Source organism: Tachysurus vachellii, chromosome 10 (assembly GCF_030014155.1).
Source record: "Tachysurus vachellii isolate PV-2020 chromosome 10, HZAU_Pvac_v1, whole genome shotgun sequence".
Classification (NCBI taxonomy): Eukaryota; Metazoa; Chordata; class Actinopteri; order Siluriformes; family Bagridae; genus Tachysurus; species Tachysurus vachellii.
In genome coordinates, this window is record NC_083469.1 from 21,190,536 (window position 1) to 21,214,065 (window position 23,530).

The following is a 23,530-nucleotide window of genomic DNA, read 5'->3' on the forward strand; positions in this document are numbered from 1 at the left end:
CTAAATCCTCATCACATGCATTCACTCAAATGTACATCGACACTATTAATGCAAAATGTTATAAAAAATATTTTATAAATCTCTCTCTCCCTCTCTCTCTCACTCGCTCGCTAATTGTAGCCTGAATGTCCCGTCATATTGCGGTGGGTTTTCCATCTGTCTTAATTGTTAAGTTTTTCTTCTGGTATTGTTTGTCTAACTGCACCATGTGTGCAAATATGTGCTATAGGTCTATCGCAATTAACATGCTTTAAGGGATAATCAGCTAAAAGGATTTAGCATTGCAACATATACAGTAGTTAAGACTTGGGTTCATGCTGAAGTGATATGGGATTATGAGCTTCTGTTATGTAAAAACTATGGCAGAGGAGTTTCAGTTAGCCTTTCCTTTATGCTCTTCAACAAAAAACCAACACTTAGTTTGAGTACATACAGTATACGGTATAAAGGCCAAAGTTTACATACACCAAAGCTAACAATATTCAAACTCTATTTTTCCTATCTACACACATTTCAGCTTACTGTAAATGTATTATGACAGGTCTATTAGTACTGTATATATACTTTGTTCAAAGAGCTTAATTTAAAACAATAAATTACAGACAGATTTGTTTTATCAACATTTTTAAGAGATCAGAATCCCAATTGGTCAAAAAAAAAAAAGATTGACATGCACTGCTCTTTAAAACAGTGCAAGAAAATTCCAGAAATATGTTTAGAAGTATTTTTGTCTTAACAAGGAGTTGGCTGTTAAAGGGCCCGAGAGCCTAGCATGAGAAAATCCTATCCGTCTGTGTTTTTCCCAACAACTGAATGTAGCATGAACAAATATAATAATTGTAGGACCACACCAAAGCTTCAAGTGAACCCCATGATAATAAAGAAAGTAGTAAAGGAGTTAGAGGCATCAGGAAACAAATATGTACTGTACATCAACCATTAAGAGATTTCAACATCGAAAAGTGTTAGATCTTTTGTGGAAGAAGCCCTTACTCCATGACCAGCGTAGCCATCACAAAGCCCTGACCTAAATCCCAGAGACAAATTGTGAACTGAATTGAAAGAAGCACGAGCGAGTAAGAAAGCTCACATCCCTAACTAAGCTACACTTAGGTCCTGTCAGAAGGAATGAGCAACATTTCCAGTAAAGTGAGAAGCTTGAAGAAGGCTACACCATTTCAAACAATTATAAGGCGATGCCACCAAATACTAACCGCGTGTCGAGTTTTGACACATTGAAAATCTGAAATAAATCAGTTTGGTGGTTATTAGTGTAAAAACGACACTGTCTTAGAAGTAACTGACTTTTAAACGTCTTGGACCAAGGTGAACATCATCTTTTGGTCTAAAGTGTAAAAAGAAAATAAAAAAATAAAAATGACAATCCGATAATGATAAATATAGCGCAGCATTTTCCAGTGAAAAAGAATGCACTGTGCAACACCTTTTAAAAACAAAGGCGACATACCAATTGAAAAAATAAAGAGAAGTTTGAAGAGATTGAAGAGATTGAGGTGAACCGAGAAAGCTGAATCAGCTGAACTACCAGACAACCTGTGCTTCTATAAAGCAGAGCCAACCACTTAGTACAGACTGTTAAAAAGCAACAGCTTTCCTTATTTTTTACTAATTTTGTGGAACACAATATGGATACACCTGCTCTTGTGTGTGTGTGTGTGTGTGTGTGTGTGTGTACACTTGCTATTGTTTGCCTGCATGCAGACCTGTATAATGAATGGGCGTATCTGTGTTTGGGTGTAAAGTCCACACCCAAAAAAAGAATGATACTGTCCTACCGGTTTAGATCAATTAAAATGGTTCTGCTCTTTATTTTAAAAAGGCATGTGAAGAGGAGTAGGTGCCAGAGGTAGTCATTTCTATGTTGACATTTTAGCTATAGATCTCGATTTCTGTAACTAATTCTTCTGAACGTTCCAAACCACTCACCAGTTAATAAATAAGTACAAATATATACAACAAATATGTACAATTCCGTGTCTTTTTTGCACTCATTTAAAGGATCTATGCTACACTACAAAGTTGTGTCAAAACTACAAAAACTCTTCCTTTCCTTCTCCACATCTACACTTCCTTTCAGGTCAGTTCACTAATCAGTGCAAATAGGATAAATAAAATGAAAAATTATGGGATGTATATAAAAGCTACATATTCTGACCTAATTTCTCTAGCAGTATAGCAGGGCTGTCAAGTGTCACGCATTGAGAGTGACAGTCACTCATTTGGGTCTTTTGTCACTCTCCCGCCACACATCATATTTCTCACGCAGAAAAACTTTTTGACTATTTATCATATATTTAATAAGCCGCAGCGCCCAAAATGTATCAGTCCGCACCGCTGTCTCTATGGAACAGGGCAGGAATCAAGCGCGTCTCACTTCTTAGTCGAGCCTGACACTTAACAGCCAATCAAAAAAGAGGCTACATAATAGCCAATCAGAAAATAGCACTATTGTATCTGGGTAAGATTTAACGCAACAACCAATTTAAAAAAAAAAAACATTCATTAGAGAGGGTATTTTCGATGGTTTGAACTAAACCTCAACACAAAACAGCTTGTCTCTGGACGGGACATTGTCCTCAATCATGACCCTAAAAATCTCTCTCTCTCTCTCTCACACACACACACACACACACACACACACACACACACACACATGCGCACACACACAAATTAATAAATGGAAATGAAACAAATACCTTGTATTTGGTTAAATTGCGGTCAGTGATCCTTAATATATAACAACTCCCCTATTATTGTTTTTATTTATGTATTTATTTACAGTATCTAACTCAGAACCCAAGGCACATCTGTGTGTTTAAATCTGCAACAATGCAATAAAGACTTATTGATCTGTACAACAAGAAAGACCAGTTGTTATACTTTCAATCTTATTGTTCATACACTACAGTAGTCTCTGATCTGATTAGCTTTGAGATCGAATGTGGCTCTTACATGTTTAGAAAACATTTAGTTAACAATCAGTCGAAAGATGTTTGCTTATAGATGTAGTTATACATTTATGGCATTTAGCCTTTATATTTTTATCTCATTTTATACAACTGAGCCTTAAGGGCCTTGCTCAGGGGCCCAGCAGTAGCAGCTTGGTGGACCTGGGATTTGAATTCACAACCTTCCGATCTGTAGTCTCAACGAGTCTCAGTCTCAATTAACCATTGGAGTTCAATACCACTCCAGTACCACTCCAAAACAATCCCACACAACATCGACTCCTCATTGGAGTGGTATTGTTTGTGTGATGCTTTGAGAATGAGGAGATGATAACAAAACTGTCAGTGAATTGTAAAGGCAGTGGATGAAAGACTTTTATATAGTAAGGTTCAAAAAATTGGACTTTTCTTGGGAAAATATTCCTGGACCTTTCTTGGGAAAATATTACCTTAGGTAATTGTTTACAAAATACACAGTGAATGGGAACAGTACGGTCTAGTTCTCTCACAGAGATCAAGACAACCGTGAACACATCGAGACATTACGATTTCTTCCTGGAATAAGTGTTTTGGTGGCTCTGCAGCTATTTAGTTAATTAAATCATTTACATGAATAATGCTGTTCAATTCAATTCGAGTTTATTTGTATAGCGCTGTTTACAATTAACATCGTCTCAAAGCAGCTTTACAGAACATGAACATAGAACAAAAGGTTAATATAAAGAATAATATAAAGATTAATAGAGTACAAAAGCTGTGTGTTATTACTTTCCAGAAATGTAAAGGTGTTTTTTTTTTTAATCAGTGCAATAACAGATACTGAGAATTCAGATTTAAAACATTAAGACATCCCGATACACTACACTACACCGCTAGAACCCTGATGTCTCACTAATACGTCACTGTCTGCAATCTCGTTGCTTTTCTGCTCCACCCTTTACATTCTGTTGCATCTTTTTCTCCCAGTTAAAATTGTATATAACTGTATCCTAGTTTACCTCAGTTTATGTGAATTATCTGTATATACTCTCTATATTATCTTGGTTACTCTGGTTACATACACTAAACATAATGTACATATACAATAACATATACAAAACATAATACAATAACAAAATCTATCTATCTAATACTGATATCGTAGTCAATATTCTGGTATTGTTAAAAGCCCTACCCACAATGCCACTGGAAATGGCATGCTGGTGAACCCCCAGGCGACACACAACACAACACCAGATACACAGCACCAGCCAGGATGTATAAAGAGGTAAGTGATCCAGAGCAGATGCACCACCACCAACAGTAACAGAATCTTGCTGTCTTGAGGTTAGAAGCTGTGTGAGTGTGTGTGTGTGTGTGTGTGTGCGCTCCACTTACCCCTGAATTTGTGTAACACACTGTTTCTCCAATGATATCATCATCTGGCGGTGTTATCCTTAAAAATTCCAGGTGATCAGGTCTTGTGGCCCGACACAGAGGCTTATGGGAAATGGAGTCATCGCCATCCACTTCACCATCCAGCAACCACATTTCCTCTTGTCTCAGGCACTCTTCTGCAAAATATTTAAAGCACCATTTCAGCAACTTCTGTATGTGTGTATGTACACAAATGTATTTATTTACCTTTCTTTCTGTTGACTTTAGTAAAAAAAAAAAATCTCAGACATAAAAATACTAAGTATAATTAAAATAAATTCAAGTTTATACTGAGTGTAATGAAATACTTTTAAAAGGATTAAAAGTCCACAAATGACCGTGGCGAGTGTCAGTGCCATTAACAGCTCTTGCGTCCTTTATTAAATAGTTTCATCCTCTTAAAAACCAGCTACTAGGATAAACGGACAACTGTAACGTTCGCTTCCTTTTTTAATCATACATTAAACATTTTATATCAGTACTGAAAAGACTGCTGCACTACCTAGAAAAAAATATTGCTATATTCCCGAAGTTCTTGGCTATTCCTGCTTGAAATCATGATTTATGCTCCATCCATTATGACTGACTCGGTGCATTTCTACAAGTATGTCCAAGCCACAGCATGGAAGCTCAGAATAAGCAGAACTGAATCGATCATCCGCTCTAGCTTTAGTGAAATTGATAGACTTGTGTTTTTTAACCAGATACATTTATACTTAAATCATTACTACCTGCTACTTTTTTAATATAACTAAACGAATATCAAGTTGAATCAATTAAATTTGTATCTAGTGATTTAAACAATAGACATTGTCACAAAGCAGCTTTATAGAAATACATAAATTCAGGATATCAATTTTAAAGGTAGGGTCTCCGTTGTTTGAGAAATGCTTCAGAAAACTGAGTCGGGCCAACAAACAAAACAAAAACAAAACTAACGTGTAGCCAATGAGCAGAAAGGGGCGGAGCTTGTCAATATGCGGCGGAGAGAGTGTTCAGTGCGCATGTGTGACATTAGCAGAAAGCGGTTTTAACATTGACATGGAGGATAAAAACAAAGAAAGAAAGCGAAGAAAGGCTTACGATAAGGTAAGAAGTAGGACGTGTTAATATAGGATCAGCTTTCCAGCGCTGGAGAGAACTGAAAGAGCAGGAATTTGGCTCATATTCACAGATTGGAGTTTCCCAGAGTCAATAACTCCTGAGCTAAACACTGTTACTACACAAATAACACCTCTTTTCTATCGTAGTAATGTAGAGACGCAGCTACAACCGCGTTTTACTAGTAACAGCGTTTAGCTCAGGAGTTATTGACTCGGGAAACTCCAATCTGTGAATATGTGACCAACTTTACTTAAGACGCCGAGACGCTTTTTTCCTTCTCGATAGGTGAGTAACGTTGGTTTTGTTTTGTTACACAGAACTAATATATGTCGTCCTTTGCATGATTATGCTTGTGTGTCATTTTTGCTTGTTTGTTTATCTGCAATCGTATTGTTCTTCCCTTCAGCTATGAAAAAGACACATTTCTTTCCATTATTTTCCTGGGTTACGTATGTATGTGTGGGCGGAGCTATCAATACAGGGGTGGAACCCATTTGGGTTAGGGGCGTGTTTGCTTTGGTGATTTCAAATGTCAACATTGGCTTTCAAACAACGGACACCCTACCTTTAAGTTTATCCCTAAAATGAAACCTCCATTAATATGTATAAATAAAATATTTTTATAACCTACCTTTTTCATTCATTTAATTCATTTTAACCATAGGCATTGTCACAAAACAGTTTTACAGAAATAGATCAATTCAGGATGTAAAATTTATATTTATAAATGCATCAAGTTATCCGTAATGAGCAAGCTCGAGGTGAGTGGCAGGGAAAAACTCCCTAAAATGTTATTAGGAAGAAACCTTCAGAAAAACTAGATCCTAAATGGAATCATCCTCATCTGGGTGACACCAGATATCAGTTAAACAGTGCAAAGCAACATTTTCTGTTATTATACTATAGCCTGATGTACATATTAATAAAAGAGACAATCTACTACATTGCTCACACTGGATTTTGGATTACGAAGTAGTTTTGATACACCGTCTCTTGATGTATACATACTATGATGTATCGCAATTAATCTTTTCGTTAATCTTTAGTAAGTGCTTTATCCTGAACCCTCTGAGAAGTCTACACTGGGGAGATGCCAGTCCATGGCATGGAGGCATTAATACACAGATTCACACCTAGGGGCAGTTAAGAGTTCACCTATTGGCATGTTAGAAGGAAACCAGAGAACCCTGAGGGAACCCACACAGACACAGAGAGCACACGTGAAACTCCACACAGACACAGAGAGCACACGTGAAACTCCACACAGACACAGAGAGCACACTTGAAACTCCACAAAGACACAGAGAGCACACGTGAATCTCCACACAGACACAGAGATCACACGTGAAACTCCACAAAGACACAGAGAGCACACGTGAAACTCCACACAGACACAGAGAGCACACATGAAACTCCACACAGACACAGAGAGCACACGTGAAACTCCACACAGACACAGAGAGCACACGTGAAACTCCACACAGACACAGAGAGCACACGTGAAACTCCACAAAGACACAGAGAGCACACGTGAAACTCCACAGACACAGAGAGCACACGTGAAACTCCACACAGACACAGAGAGCACACGTGAAACTCCACACAGACACAGAGAGCACACATGAAACTCCACACAGACACAGAGAGCACACGTGAAACTCCACAAAGACACAGAGAGCACACGTGAAACTCCACACAGACACAGAGAGCACACGTGAAACTCCACAAAGACACAGAGAGCACACGTGAAACTCCACACAGACACAGAGAGCACACGTGAAACTCCACAAAGACACAGAGCGCACACGTGAAACTCCACACAGACACAGAGAGCACACGTGAAACTCCACAAAGACACAGAGAGCACACGTGAAACTCCACACAGACACAGAGAGCACACGTGAAACTCCACAAAGACACAGAGAGCACACGTGAAACTCCACACAGACACAGAGAGCACACGTGAAACTCCACAAAGACACAGAGCGCACACGTGAAACTCCACATAGACACAGAGAGCACACGTGAAACTCCACAAAGACACAGAGAGCACACGTGAAACTCCACACAGACACAGAGAGCACACGTGAAACTCCACAAAGACACAGAGAGCACACGTGAAACTCCACACAGACACAGAGAGCACACGTGAAACTCCACACAGACACAGAGAGCACACGTGAAACTCCACACAGACACAGAGAGCACACGTGAAACTCCACACAGACACAGAGAGCACACGTGAAACTCCACACAGACACAGAGAGCACACGTGAAACTCCACACAGACACAGAGAGCACACGTGAAACTCCACACAGACACAGAGAGCACACGTGAAACTCCACACAGACACAGAGAGCACACATGAAACTCCACAAAGACACAGAGAGCACACGTGAAACTCCACACAGACACAGAGAGCACACGTGAAACTCCACACAGACACAGAGAGCACACGTGAAACTCCACACAGACACAGAGAGCACACATGAAACTCCACAAAGACACAGAGAGCACACGTGAAACTCCACAAAGACACAGAGAGCACACATGAAACTCCACACAGACATTAACCTGAATGCAGCATCAAGCCCATGGCCTTGGAGTTGTGAGGCAGCAACACCACCCAATGCACCATAATTTCCTCCCCACAAACTACTTTGGTTGTTAGTGTGCAAATAACATACAAAGGCCAAACTTCTAATGACTGGCTTACAAAAAATAACAACACACTGACAGTATAGTAAAGACCATAAACCTTGCGCTTGATATTGATTACTATCCTTGTCTTCCGCTTTGCACGTGAGTCACACGGCATTGCTGTCAAATAAGACTGACAATAATGAGCAAAAGCATTTTTTAAATAAAATTCAAATTTTATGTCACATAGCTTGTGGGCTTGAACCCTGACCTTCTGATCAGTAACCCAAAGCCTTAACCACTGAACCATCAGATGAATCCATCACGTTTTTACACGTCAGCTCATTTTTAAAATGATAGAAAAAATATTTTTGTCCTTTCACTCTAGCGCTTCTTACTATTTTTAAAATTACAGAACATAAAAAATGTGATCAATGTGACATTTTACATTGTACTGTAAAGAGGGAATGTATACAGGTTTTTGCATGTCACACTGCATAAAAACATGAAGGATGAGAAAAAGCATAGCACACTGAATTCATCCCCTTCTCCCCATTTGGTCTTAGTGTGTTGCCAAAAAAAATCAAAAGTTACCTGCTTTAGATTTAGAAGGCGATTTCCTGTCACTACAGTTCAACAGTAAGACATTGTTATAAAGCATTATTAGCAAGCCAGAGGTGATAGTAGCAAGGGGAAACTACCTGAGATGAAAGAAACCTTAATATGAAATAGTCTCAAAAGGAAATGATCCTCATCTGGGTGACACCAAAATTGTGTAAAATATCTTTCTTGCTCAAACACAAACAATGAAACGTATTCTTTCATTCTGTAATGGTGAAATAAAAAGCAACATCCATTATTAAGAAAATGCCTAAAAACCCTACTTAAGATCTGCATTATGGTAATGTATCTCCAGCCTGAAGCTGCCAGGCCTTAAAATGCTGACTGCAAATTTTGGCTACATTCCAAATAAAAAAGTAAAATATCCGAGCCCAACACACAGGCTCTCTCATTCATACTCAGCACATTTGCGTACACTGCAAATTACTGCCCAACCTCCACACACTATAATATTTTGCAGGGCTCTGGCAGTGCTCCTCCTGTTCCTCCTTGCACAAAGGCGGAGGTAGCGGTCCTGCTGCTTTGTTGTTGCCCTCCTACGGCCTCCTCCACGTCTCCTGATGTACTGGCCTGTCTCCTGGTAGCGCCTCCATGCTCTGGACACTACGCTGACACACACAGCAAACCTTCTTACCACAGCTCGCATTGATGTCCCATCCTGGATGAGCTGCACTACCTGAGCCACTTGTGTGGGTTGTAGACTTCGTCTAATGCTACCAGTGTTGTAATGTAACGGAGTACAAATACTTCGTTACTGTACTTAAGTAGAAATTTCACGTATCTGTACTTTACTTCGCTATTTAAATTTATGTCAACTTTCACTTTTACTCCACTACATTTCCTAGATAAAATGTCTACTTTTACTCCGTTATATTTCCAATAAGCATCTTCGTTACTCGTTACTACAAAATAAAATCAGAAGAAATGCGTGCGACTGCAATAAGGGAGGTCTGGCGAATCACTGCTCCTAGATTGCATTACGCTCCGCACGCGCTACAGAGAAGCACAGGGACGCGCAGCGTGCACGCGCAGTCAGAGCTGGAGGCATTTATCTATAACGTTAATCATCTGAAAGCCGCAAAGACGGCAACCAAAAGCAGTGAAATTTCACTATTCTTATTACCAGAGTTGTAGCACAAACCAAATATTAATGCAAACAATCCATTCAATACTAAATAAAAATAACATTTAATTATTTGGTTTTTGTCTTGTGAATATTTTTTATATTAATGAGTGCATTCATTGGACACACTGTTTGTAGAGAATGCACACATACATGAACTGATCTGATTCAAGACTGGCATCATTACATCATGCATAAAATTTTGGTGTCCACTTTTGCCATTTAATAATACCATAACTTTTGGCTTACTATGTAGTCATATAATATATAATATAAAACTCTTCTTGTTTTAAATTCTCACTGAGGGCTAAAACCCCCTAAAGATGAAATCCTAGAACCGCCCCTGCTCTTATGCCTACCGAAAATCACTGAAATTTTACTTTTTACTTTTACTTCAAATACTTAAGTACATTAAATATCAGAAAATGACTTTTGATACTTAAGTACAGTAAATATCAGATACTTTAAGACTTTTACTTGAGTAATATTCTAAAAGGTAACTTTCACTTCTACCAAAGTCTTTTTCTAATATGATACTTGTACTTTTACTCAAGTATTGCTTTCTAGTACTTTATACAACACTGCATGCTACCACTAGACTGAAAGCACCGCCAGCATTCAAAAGTGACCAAAACTTCAGCCAGAAAGCATAGGGACTGAGAAGTGGTCTGTGGTCACCACCTGCAGAACCACTCCTTTATTGCAGGTGTCTTGCTAATTGCCTATAATTTTCACCTGTTGTCTATTCCATTTGCACAACAGCATGTGAAATTGATTGTCAGTGTTGCTTCCTAAGTCAGCAGTTTGATTTCACAGAAGTGTGATTTATTTCATAATCAATTACACAGTGAGGAAAATGAGTATTTGAACACCCTGCTATTTTGCAAGTTCTCCCACTTGGAAATCATGGAGGGGTCTGAAATTGTCATCGTAGGTGCATGTCCACTGTGAGAGACATAATCTTAAAAAAAAAAATCCAGAAATCACAATATATGATTTTTTAACTATTTATTTGTATGATACAGCTGCAAATAAGTATTTGAACACCTGTCTATCAGCTAGAATTCTGACCCTCAAAGACCTGTTAGTCTGCCTTTAAAGTCCACCTCCGCTCCATTTATTATCCTAAATTAGATGCACCTGTTTGAGGTCGTTAGCTGCATAAAGACACCTGTCCACCCCATACAATCAGTAAGAATCCAACTACTAACATGGCCAAGACCAAAGAGCTGTCCAAAGACCCTAGAGACAAAATTGTACACCTCCACAAGGCTGGAAAGGACTACGGGGAAATTGCCAAGCAGCTTGGTGAAAAAAGGTCCACTGTTGGAGCAATCATTAGAAAATGGAAGAAGCTATACATGACTGTCAATCTCCCTCGGACTGGGGCTCCATGCAAGATTTCACCTCGTGGGGTCTCAATGATCCTAATAAAGGTGAGAAATCAGCCCAGAACTACACGGGAGGAGCTGGTCAATGACCTGAAAAGAGCTGGGACCACCCTTTCCAAGGTTACTGTTGGTAATACACTAAGATGTCATGGTTTGAAATCATGCATGGCACGGAAGGTTCCCCTGTTTAAACCAGCACATGTCCAGGCCCGTCTTAAGTCTGCCAGTGACCATTTGGATGATCCAGAGGAGTCATGGGAGAAAGTCATGTGGTCAGATGAGACCAAAATAGAACTTTTTGGTCATAATTCCACTAAACGTGTTTGGAGGAAGAAGATGAGTACCATCCCAAGAACACCATCCCTACTGTGAAGCATGGGGGTGGTAGCATCATGCTTTGGGGGTGTTTTTCTGTACATGGGACAGGGCGACTGCACTGTATTAAGGAGAGGATGACCGGGGCCATGTGTTGCGAGATTTTGGGGAACAACCTCCTTCCCTCAGTTAGAGCATTGAAGATGGGTCGAGGCTGGGTCTTCCAACATGACAATGACCCGAAGCACACAGCCAGGATAACCAAGGAGTGGCTCTGTAAGAAGCATATCAAGGTTCTGGCGTGGCCTAGCCAGTCTCCAGACCTAAACCCAATAGAGAATCTTTGGAGGGAGCTCAAACTCCGTGTTTCTCAGCGACAGGCCAGAAATCTGACTGATCTAGAGAAGATCTGTGTGGAGGAGTAGGCCAAAATCCCTCCTGCAGTGTGTGCAAACCTGGTGAAAAACTACAGGAAACGTTTGACCTCTGTAATTGCAAACAAAGGCTACTGTACCAAATATTAACATTGATTTTCTCAGGTGTTCAAATACTTATTTGCAGCTGTATTATACAAATAAATAGTGAAAAAATCATACATTGTGATTTCTGTATTTCTTTTTTTTAGATTATGTCTCTCACAGTGGACATGCACCTACGATGACAATTTCAGACCCCTCCATGATTTCCAAGTGGGAGAACTTGCAAAATAGCAGGGTGTTCAAATACTTATTTTCCTCACTGTATATATATAAAATTGATTATAAAATGCTTGAAATTTCTGTTGTCAAAGCTGAATATATGCCTTACGACAAAATGTGCTGTTGAAAGCTTGTGAAGAAAAAAACCAAAAGACCAAATAGACATGAAAAACAGCTAGAAATATTATGCATGACATAAACATTGAATGACATAATGTCAGAACACAATATACATTGGACACGCCTACTCATCAATTTGGCAATGGTTTTTAAATAATGCCACCTTGTGGACTAAAACAGACATGACCACATACATGTCCAATACAAATGTTTAATGTGCATTTGGAAAAATATAGGCAAAAAGAGCTGGATATGGAATGAAATGTTCCACGTGTAGATGAATGAATCAGTTTCTGAACGTGTTGATGATTTCCGACCAGGTTTGAGAACAGTCTTAGTTGATATGTTAACACAAACCTGTCATTAAGCTACACACAAACAAACAGGGCACTGACGGTGTGACGCAGAGCTCAGTTCCACCAGAGCAAGCTGTACTAGCTGCTATAATCAAAAAACAGACCAGGTCATGGGCAATTAGCTCTGTTCGTTAAAACCATCTTATTAAGCGCACATAGAGACTGCCTCACTCTCTTTGCATTGCTGTGTGTGTTTGTTCCAAGGGCATGTTACTCTGCTATGTGTGTGTGTGTGTGTGTGTGCATTGCTTTCTGTCTGGATAACATGCCCTCAGTTGAACTTGTCCTCATTTCATCCAACAAAATACAAAACCTGTACACGTCCGCGTGCATGTTCAGCCACTACAGGAGATATCGAATACAATCTTCCTGTGAATTACTATAATTATCTTCAGGAGAAATTAAACACTTCTTGTCATGTGCTGTTATAGAAAATAAATCAGCTTCTAATGCATGGCATTAGCCCATCAATGAATTTTTTTCTCTATATGTCCTCTCGTCTTTTATTCCTGAGTTACGCCACAGCAATGTTGAATGCTCAAATCTCATTGGCCATGGGAGATGCTTTAGACTTTTTTTGTTCACATTTTCTGTGAACATTACTGCTTTAATTTGTTAATAACATCATGAGACCACAAGAAAGGCTGGTGAGGAAACAACTGTTCATAGATTATCAGTAGTTACAGCAAATAACCTATATGATGCATGTTGCATAATGAGTAAAGGTACATATAGGTGCAGTGAGTGTTGTTCGTTAAACTATCTTAAAAAGTTGTATTTTGTCCAACACATAACGGGATTGCTTTAGCGGTTATTATGTTTGCCTCACACCTTTGGAGTTTGAGTCCCATCTTCACCCCATGTGTGCCAAGTTCTCCACATGCTTTAGGGGCTTCCTCCAGTTACACTGGTGTCCACTCCCATTCCCAGACGTGTTGTAGACTGATTGGTTATTTTCTGTCAGAACATTTAGGGGGTGCTCCGGCAGCCTGTTGTGTCATGTGTTTCTCCATCTGGACTCACCTGTATATAATTGCCTGTTAAATATCATGTCTATTTACTTCCTCCTTTTCTTTGTCTGTGTTTTATGTACTCTGTACTCTAAATTTCCAGTGTTTGTTGCCCGTATTATGTTCCTAGTTCTAGTTATTTTCTTCCCTGTCTGCCTCACGTTTTGTTAATAAATCGTGTATTTGTTATCCCTGCATTTGGCTTCCCTGACACTGATGGTCATCTCTAAATTGTCTGTAGTGTTTGAATGTGTGTGTGTATGATAGGCTCCTGATTCCCCACAACCCTGTGTATTATAAGCTCTACAGAAAATCAGAGCTGTCAGCATTGTGTGTGAATTAAATTTGGTCTTTACATAATGCACACACAATATACATATATATATATATATATATATATATATATATATATATATATATATATATATATATATATATATATATATATATAACAGGAAGCTATTCATGCTATTCATGCTACACATGTGACTTGATGTACTAGCTATTGTTAGAAGTGTTCATTATGGGATAGCGGTTAAGATTCTGGTTTACTAATCTGAAGGTTGGGGGTTTAAGCCTTGGCACTTGGCGCTGTTGGGTCCTTAAGCAAGGCCCTTAACCCTCTCTGGTATAGGGCTCCAATGGTTCATGGTGGACCCTGTGCTCTGACCCCAACTTCTTAACAAATGAGATGTGCAATGTATATCTGGTAAATAAAGCTTCTTTTACTTCTAAAGCAAGAATAAGCTGAGAACTGAACCCTGTGATCTAAATGAAGCAGGCATGTGTAACAGAGCTGAAGTAACACCTCAGCTGACTTGGAGGCTGAAAAATGTGAGTACTGGATATTGTACTCCTTTATGTACAAATAGCATAAATATAACACTTCTGCATGGCCATACAGCTCATGAACAAAGAAAACCTCTTGTAGTGCAATATCGGTCATGCAACGACCAAGAAATATTGTAAATAGGGTCAAATTAGATTATCTGCAATCTACAGAACAAACAGCTGCAGCATCTGTCTAACCTCTGCATTTCTCTCAAGCACATCCAAATAGGTCAAGTGTAATGTAGCTGAACATTATCCTTTTTTACTGTCCTAATACTCTAGTGGTGTCTGGAGTGTAATCCTTTGTGATGTGCCCATAATTCCAGTTAAATTAGAATTTCAAAGAGAGGACACAGTGTGCTCTCATCAACCCATTAATACTCATACTGACAGAGTACCATCTAAAGCTAGCATCATGTCCGAATGCAATAAAAAAACGAGTTGTAGTTTTTATTTAAACTGCGGATGCACAGCCGGTGAGTTCATCTATTTTACTTTATCAAGAAATATAAGAACCTGTTTTTACTTCCTAACGTTGGAATTAAAATCTTTAACATTAGCCTGCCATGTTTTTTTTTCATTTTCAGTCTGATGAGTAACAATTTCTTTTCCTCAAAAGAAAATTGACAATTTGTGCCAAAACGCAGCCCAAAAGCTAGCTAAAGGACTGTAAATAACACAAATAATAATGAAATAATAAACAAAAAAGAAGTGGATTACTTGCTCAACCTCTTTTTTAAATCAAAATGCCTTAGGAGGAAAAACTAGAAGGAAATAGACCAAGTAAAAGCTATCTAATCAAAGTATAAATTACAGGTAGTGACAAAGGGCAGAAGCAATGCTTTTGTGTGGTATAAACAAAAGAGCTGGCTATAGAATGACACTATATAAGAGGCAAAATATGATTACACTTCATTAAAAAAAAAAAAAACCCTGGGCTTTAAAGCCTCAGCATTAAAGGATATCCGAATAGTAAGATCTAATTACTGAGAGATAGTAGGGTATATTATGCCTGTAATTCAATATTGTGACCAGCAGTCACTACTTACAGTATCTTCTGTTATAAAAAGCACTAGTACAAATCAAAAGCTTGCATTTTAAAATAAATAGTTAAAGCAATATTTCAAATGCAAAGGGGGAAAAATTAATGAATTAAACTATCATTACATTGTACATTTATTTGTACGATGAAAACGTTTGACCACGAATTAAGGAAAAAAATACTCTGAGTAGGTTCTTGAAGAAGCTCTTACAGAAATGAAATGAGCTGTGTCTGGGGTCTGTTCATGAGTACTAAATCAAATATAAGGAATAGAGTTTCCCTATGTTCCCTGTTGACTGCTGGGAAAAAAAGGAACCACAAACTATATCAACTGACTCTCTGTGGAGCGATCGGTCTCATATGACCCATAGACTGATTAGTTAATGCTATTTAGATGTTACTAAAATTAAGTTTGTGCAAGAGAGCAGAGGCAGGATCAGTGCAAAGTACTAGAGTTTCTGCATCATCTACAAATTCTAGAGCTGAAAAATTATTTGGAAAACTGGACCTTTCTATTCGCAGATGGATAAAATGTTAGTGCTGTTAGATTCGGATTTGTTCTTAATGTTGTTAGGAGGAAGGATGTTTTAAAAGCCAGAATGTTATATGAATAATGTAACATAGCCTCTGACTGCTACAATTCAACACAGGATGCTTTTTTCCCGTCTGTCTAAGTCAGTAAGAGTAAATGATGGAGGATAAATGCAAACATGTCTCATGTTGTATCACCGGACATTCCTCCCTCAGAAGAAAACCATATCTGCCCTCTTCCATATACGAGATGCCAACGATTGCCTCTGTACGGTGGCCGAGAAGTGCAAAACAAATTAACAAATCCAAAAACAAATGAACAAATCCGAAAACAAATGAACAAATCCGAAAACACATTAACAAATCCGAAAACAAATTAACAAATCTGAAAACAAATTAACAAATCCGAAAACAAATGAACAAATCCGAAAACAAATTAACAAATCCGAAAACACATTAACAAATCCGAAAACAAATTAACAAATCCGAAAACACATTAACAAATCCGAAAACAAATTAACAAATCCGAAAACAAATGAACAAATCCGAAAACACATTAACAAATCCGAAAACACAACGACAAGTCAGACAACCCGGAAACGGTAGGTATCGTTTTTGAATGGAAACTTACTGATCATTGGACAAGACACCTTTCACTCAAGATATACAGGTATGGAATCTTATGTGTAATGTGTAAAATTCTCCGTTTAAATATAAGAAAATAACAGAATTAATCCACAGTAATCCATTCCATCCATCCATTCCAACTTTTCCCTGCGGCAGACTGTTGAACTTCATGTATACCTTGAGTGACAGGTGTCTTGTCCAATCACAAACTATACCAACCTCTTCCGGGTTGTCTGAAATGTCGTCGTGTTTTCGGATTTGTTAATATGTTTCGTGCACCGATTCAGACAACCCGGAAGAGGTAGGTATAGTTTGTGAATGGAAACTTACCGATCATTGGACAAGACGACTGTCATTAAAGATATACAGGTGAATGAAAGGTGTCTTGTCCAATGATCGGTAAGTTTCCATTCACAAACTATACCAACCTCTTCCAGGTTGTCTGACTTGTCGTTGTGTTTTCGGATTTGTTCATTTGTTTTCGGATTTGTTAATGTGCCACAAAGTTCCACTAAACTCCTAGCCATTGATACGTGTCACATTGTCCTGATTCCATTTTCTGATCTCCCAATGATTTCCAAAAGATTCAATTGTTCACCATGAAGTTAATGAAATGCTCTATTCATGCTAGCTGTTGCTGTGTTTAAATTTGTAAACTTTGCATGGGATGTAATTCTGTCAGGGCAAACTGTAAAGGGCATTCCAAAAAAACCCCTATTGTTTTAGCTATTCTATTTTCGCTGCTGTTCACCCTGGTAACTTTACAGAAGCAATTAATTATTAAAAGAAGGAAGACTCTATCTTCACCCAGAATGCTCCGGGAGTGTTAGCCATCTAGACCGTCCGTTGAAACGTCCTTATATCTTATAAGATGAAACAAAACCACAAGATAATGTCTTTTATGTAGCAGCCAGAGGTGGAAGTAAGTCACACATGTGCAAGTCACAAGTAAGTCTCAAGTCATGAATGTCAAGTCAAAGTCAAGTCGATTTTAAAGTCAAGTCAAGTCTTTTTTTAAAATTTGTCAAGCAAGTCTCAAGTCTCAAATTTGCGACTTAAGTCTGACTCGAGTCAAGTCGAGTCTCCATCTCTGAGTCATTTAACTCACGTCCGAGTCAAGTCTCAAGTCATGAATGTCAAGTCGAGTCTTTTTTTAATATTTGGCAAGCAATTCTCAAGTCTCAAATTTGCGACTTAAGTCTGACGCGAGTATGCGAGTCAAGTCATATGACTCGAGTCCCCCATCTCTGGTAGCAGCTACAGGCTAAAAAGGCTTTACAGATGGCAGAATGAAACTGTTGCTCTATTGCTCTATTGTAGTGCTTGTTAACTATAAATTGAATTACTTTGACCAATATGACCCTAGATGTGCACTGCCTATTTTTTTTTCCTATAAGGGAAGTACGAAAAACATCCTCATGTAAAAACGTTCTTAAACCAATAGACTGACACTGTGAGTCGAACGACAGAGCTTTCCGTGCACAATGACGAGGTAGAATAGCTTGAACTGCACTGCCACCCATAACAAGCTATGATCATATGATAGGGTAAGCAGTAGGCTGGACACTGCAGCACTAGGAAAAGTGACATCATCTTTTCAGTCCAAACCACAGAAAGCTGTGGGGTATGCTGCCAAATAGTTAATAAGCATATTGCAAAATCCACTGAGATGTGATCTGAATCCATGAATTGACACTGGCGTTGGTTCAATTAAATGAATCATAACAGGGCAGCTTCCTCAACAGGATGCAACACACAATATATGAAGAAAACTGTTAAAGCTGGAGTTATTTTCCTGAGTGTGACAAATGAGAACAAAGAAGCAACACAGTGACCAAAATATATTGATTTTAGGTACAGTAGGAGACTTTGTCTTAACAGAATTAGAATTAGCTAAAACAGAAGCAGAATTATTTTATTTTAAACTTACACTACAGCGATGTTTGTTTCATTTTGGAGCAACACGAAGCTGCAAAAACATTCCCTTATAATATGCCATAGATTAAGACTTGTGATATGTAAAAAAAAATATATAAAAAAAATATATAAAAAAATATATATATATAAAAAATTCTCTGATGATTAAATATAGTAGCTAATATAAATAATCCCTCTTGCAAGGACCCAAGACCCTTTCTCCCATATGCCACTGGGTAAATATATTTATCATATATTAATCATATATTAAACTCACCTGTAATTTTGGAAGCGTTTGTACCATTGTTGATACATGTAGAGTTACCAGATCCCTGTTTGCTGAGGTTTAGGTCCATCCTAGTGATAGGTCTTTGGTTTCCGTTTTTATCTGTGGCCTCCATTGGGTTTTTGGGCTGGTCCCCAGCTTTAAACCATGACCCAGCTGTTTCATGGAACCACATGTCTTGATCTGTGTCCTTACCCGCATCCTCCTCAGGCAGCAATACAATGCGGTGGTTCAGCTGGGGACTGGACAGCTTGGATGACAGTGGTGACAAGATAGGGGACATACTCTGAAGGCTGTTGGATGGAGGGTAGGAACAATTAAAAACCCCAGAAAGGGAAGGAGATATAGGGCTTTTGGTCCTAGGCCTGAGGTTGGAAGTTTGATTTTGAGAATCGATGAGTGGAAATGTCATTGCTTCTGAAGGTCTGTCTCTAACATTTAATTCCACATTGTTCTGGACATTTAGCATTTCTTGTCTCAAAACTTGGCAAGTATTTTGTCCCACTGCAGAGCTAGCATTATCAGTATGAGGCCCTACTTCAATGACGTCAGCTGAATTCTCTTTGCCCCCATGGTTGAAATTAGATAATTCCTTACTTTTGGCCACCACTTCAACAACTATGTCTCTCCTGTTCATGTTATCATACAGACTAACTCCAGTCTTACCTCCAGAATTATTCTGCAAATTGTATTTTCCAGCAGAACTCATTTTTCCACTTAAAGCAATGTTATTTCCATTGGTCATTTGCTCCTGATGGTTATGGTACTGTTTCGCTTCTGTGAGACAACGGGAAAATGCTCCATAACTCAGACAGAACTGGTCCTCAAACTCAGTGAATTCAGTGCAGAGGTCTATCTCTGGCTCAAACAGACGTGAGTCCTCCATGAAGTCCCAGGCTCCCTGAGATGTCTGATAGGGTTCTTCCATTGTGAGAAGTGGCTCACTGCTGACACTGGCATAGGAGTCGGAGCCAGTGGTATGTGGTACATGCACAGAAGCAGGGGTTCCAAGCAACTTTTGGTTTTCATTTGCCTCAAGAAAGTCTGCATCCAGGAATTTATTCAACATTTCTGAAGCTGTGATTGGCTGTACTTTCTTTTTCAATTTAGTCTGCAAGAACTCCTCAGCAGTGTCCATTTTCTTGCTACCTAGTTTCTTGATATTTCTAACCCCAGAAGCAGGTCTTTTACGTTCTGGGGACAAAGACATGGTATGCTGAAGGTTGCTGCTGCTAACACTTTGATCAGGATGTATTTCATGCCCTTCGAATTGAGCCTGTAGCTTGCCGTCCTTGTTGCCCATTCTGAATCGTGATGCACAGTCACCACATAGAGACAGGAGATCCACAATCAGCTGCCAATGTTCTTCAGACAGCCAGTGAATTTCAGCTAAAAATTGTGTTGCTTCACAGGACTGCAAGACTTTCTTTGCTGGCTTGTTTGACTGAGTCTTTTGTTTCTGCATTGCATGATCTTCAGCCTTCTGGTCGTGCTGATTGGTGAACAGTGACTGGCAGTGATGAGAGGTGTGGCCACTGCGTGTAAAGCCTCGCACTCCCCTATTGGGGAAGTATGGGCTGATGTAAATAACCTCCTCAATTCGTTTGTGCAGACAGAGCACTGTGTGTGTGCCCTCCATTATGGGAGCCATTTAATTTATCACACACTTACTTGAAATATATGGCCGTTCCAAGACTCTTGGCTTTGGTAATGGATTGCTTGGGAAGAAGAATCCCCATGGACATTCAAAATCTGTTAAGGAGAGAACACCTTTACTGAATATATTAAATAATTTTAGCACATGGAAGTGAATAATTCATCTTACACAGGTCTTAAGTGAATATAAATAATACTGCTTAATACAATATTAAACCTGTAGACAAATAATTATAAATGAGCATTTCAGTAACAATATTTTAACTGGTAAAATAGTTTATATATTTGAATGAAATAGATTACAGGTTCCCTAATCTAACACACCCACTTCAACAAAGCATTAATTAAATGGTTAGATTCATCAGATGTTATACAGCAGGGCAAACGGTAAAATGTGCAGGGTACTTATTCAATACCAAGCCTGGGATCCTGTAAAGCAGACAAACAGGATTTAGTAATGATGTTTGTGCTATTGATCCATAATTTGGATCAATGTTGATACTACACTCACAATGCCTCATAATTTTGTTGCCCCACAACAAAAACAAGAAAATTATAGATTATTAAACATCTGTTAATGACTAATAACAACAAAAACAGCAATTACTGTACATAATATAAACAGTAGTTATTGTATATCATTGACTCTTAATGATCAGAAGACACATTTTTTTTTATCTTTCTAAAACCAAACAAAAAAAAACAAAATATACTTATATCGGTCTACTCTTTAAGGGTTCCACCACAGGGACAGCCAGAGAACCCTTAAGGGCTGCTGCTTAGTGTCTATATTCAGTGTGAATTTAGGCAGCTTTCATAGTGCATCATGAATGACTAGAGGAAATGTTCAGCACATGATATTGTGCAATAAATCTCATGATCACATTTTACTCTGTAAACTGTTATGCCGTGTGTCAGAAAGTAAATACTGTGGCACTTACTTGTAAAGGAAAATTTGTCTTAATAATAATAATAATAATAATAATAATAATAATAATAATAATAATAATAATAAAAATAAAATAGAATAAAATAAATAAGAATAATAAAGAACAATAAAAAATAAATAATAAAAATAAAGAATAATAATAAAAGAAAAATAAATAATAATAATAATAATGATCATAATAATAATGATAATAAAGAATAATAAAAATAAATAATAAAAATAAAATAGACTAAATAATAATAATAATAATAATAATAATAATAATAATAATAATAATAATAAAATAGAATAAAATAAATAAGAATAATAAAGAACAATAAAAAATAAATAATAAAAATAAAGAATAATAATAATAATAAAAGAAAAATAAATAATAATGATAATAATGATAATAATAATAATATTCATAATAATAATAATAAAGAATAATAAAAATAAATAATAAAAATAAAATAGACTAAATAATAATAATAATAATAATAATAATAATAATAATAATAATAATAATAATAATAATAATAATAGCCATGTTAAACAGTTGTTATGCTTTCTTCAGCTAACCGACTGTAGTTACTTTACAAAATCCAGTTCATAGCTGTGGGGAAAATGCGGCATTAAGTTGTGCGCTGAGTCTCAAACAAACAGCGCTTCAGCAGCGCTCACGTTTTGCGCTACATGTGAAACGTTACGTAACATCAGCACCAATACGCGCTAATCGCGTGTGGAAAGTGCGTGAAAGTTTGGCGCGCGCTTACCGCTTTCTCCGGCATGATGCTTATTTCTCCCTCGTCTTTTCCCCTCGCGCTAAACCCGTGCCTGCGTTCACCGGTGCCTTACAGAGGACGAGTTCTCGCCTCCTGACAGACTCATGCGTGGTCCAATCAGAGTGCGTATAGACAGCTGCACGAGCGCCACCTCGAGCTGTGCCATAGCTCATGCGGATGCGGATTTTCAGGTGCAGAAGAGAGCTAGAGGAGAAGGAGGTGGTCAGCTTGCATGTAGAACAGCATCAAAACATTAAAGGGAAACAGCAACGAACGCCTGCTAAGCTGGGTTTGGGTTTTTATCTTCACAAATCAAGCAGAGGAAGGTTGAAATGACAAAACCTGTGACTTGCACCATGTGTTTCTTGCCTACATTGTACAGGACAATAGAATTTTTGTGTGTATGTAAATAATTAAATGTCACATGCATGCATTCATATGTGCCACTCCAGCAGGTGGTGTGCAGGTGGTTAACTTATTTTACATAAGTCTTAGTCGTCACTGCCTGCAGAACAATAGGTATTGTTAATGTATTGTGCATAACGACAAAATTTGTACCCTGAAGCTCACACCTGAAACTGACTGTAATCCAATACGCAGTTCTACAGTATGTTTGTGAATGCATGAGCTTCTTATTAAGTTCTCAAGGTCCACAATTGCATTGCAATGCATTCAAACTGCATGCTCCAAGGTTATATTTACTGTATAGTCATTCTAACTAGCATCGGTAATGAATACTCTTTATTTTAAAGATCTGCAAATTCTACATAAGTGCAGAATGAATTCAAATGTTTGCCATTTCTGTCTTATATAACCAAAACATGTGTTTCTTTTTTATTCCCAGCCAGACCACAAAACACATTTTAGCCAGGTTGACAGTGCTGTACAGTAAGTGTTACGTCACACAGGTATCTACATATATTTGACATATCAACACAATTTGACATTTTATTCTATTTTTCATGTTATTCTTACTTTTTCTTATGTCTTATTTCTATTAATCATATTTTTAATGTAGTTTCTTAATTTACTTTATTTATATGCATAGGCTAAGGATGAATAGACCGGATGTTCATTGCACTGCAAGCTGTATGTTGTATATTACTGTGTATAATGTATGATGAATAAAAATCATTGGATCTTGGAGCTGGAATGGGGAAAAA

The 23,530-nt window shown here is 38.0% G+C and overlaps 1 protein-coding gene across 1 annotated transcript; it reads right to left on the minus strand.

The window, feature by feature from the left end:
- Positions 1-3,643: 3,643 nt before the first annotated feature.
- LOC132851925 (uncharacterized) lies at positions 3,644-22,467 on the minus strand. The gene is made up of 4 exons (XM_060878905.1): positions 22,359-22,467; positions 18,990-20,750; positions 4,347-4,522; positions 3,644-3,652 (listed from the first exon to the last, which is right to left on the minus strand). Exons 2-4 carry the CDS (start codon positions 20,647-20,649, stop codon positions 3,644-3,646), a joined length of 1,845 nt encoding a protein of 614 aa, XP_060734888.1. The 5' UTR covers positions 20,650-20,750; positions 22,359-22,467.
- Positions 22,468-23,530: the final 1,063 nt, after the last annotated feature.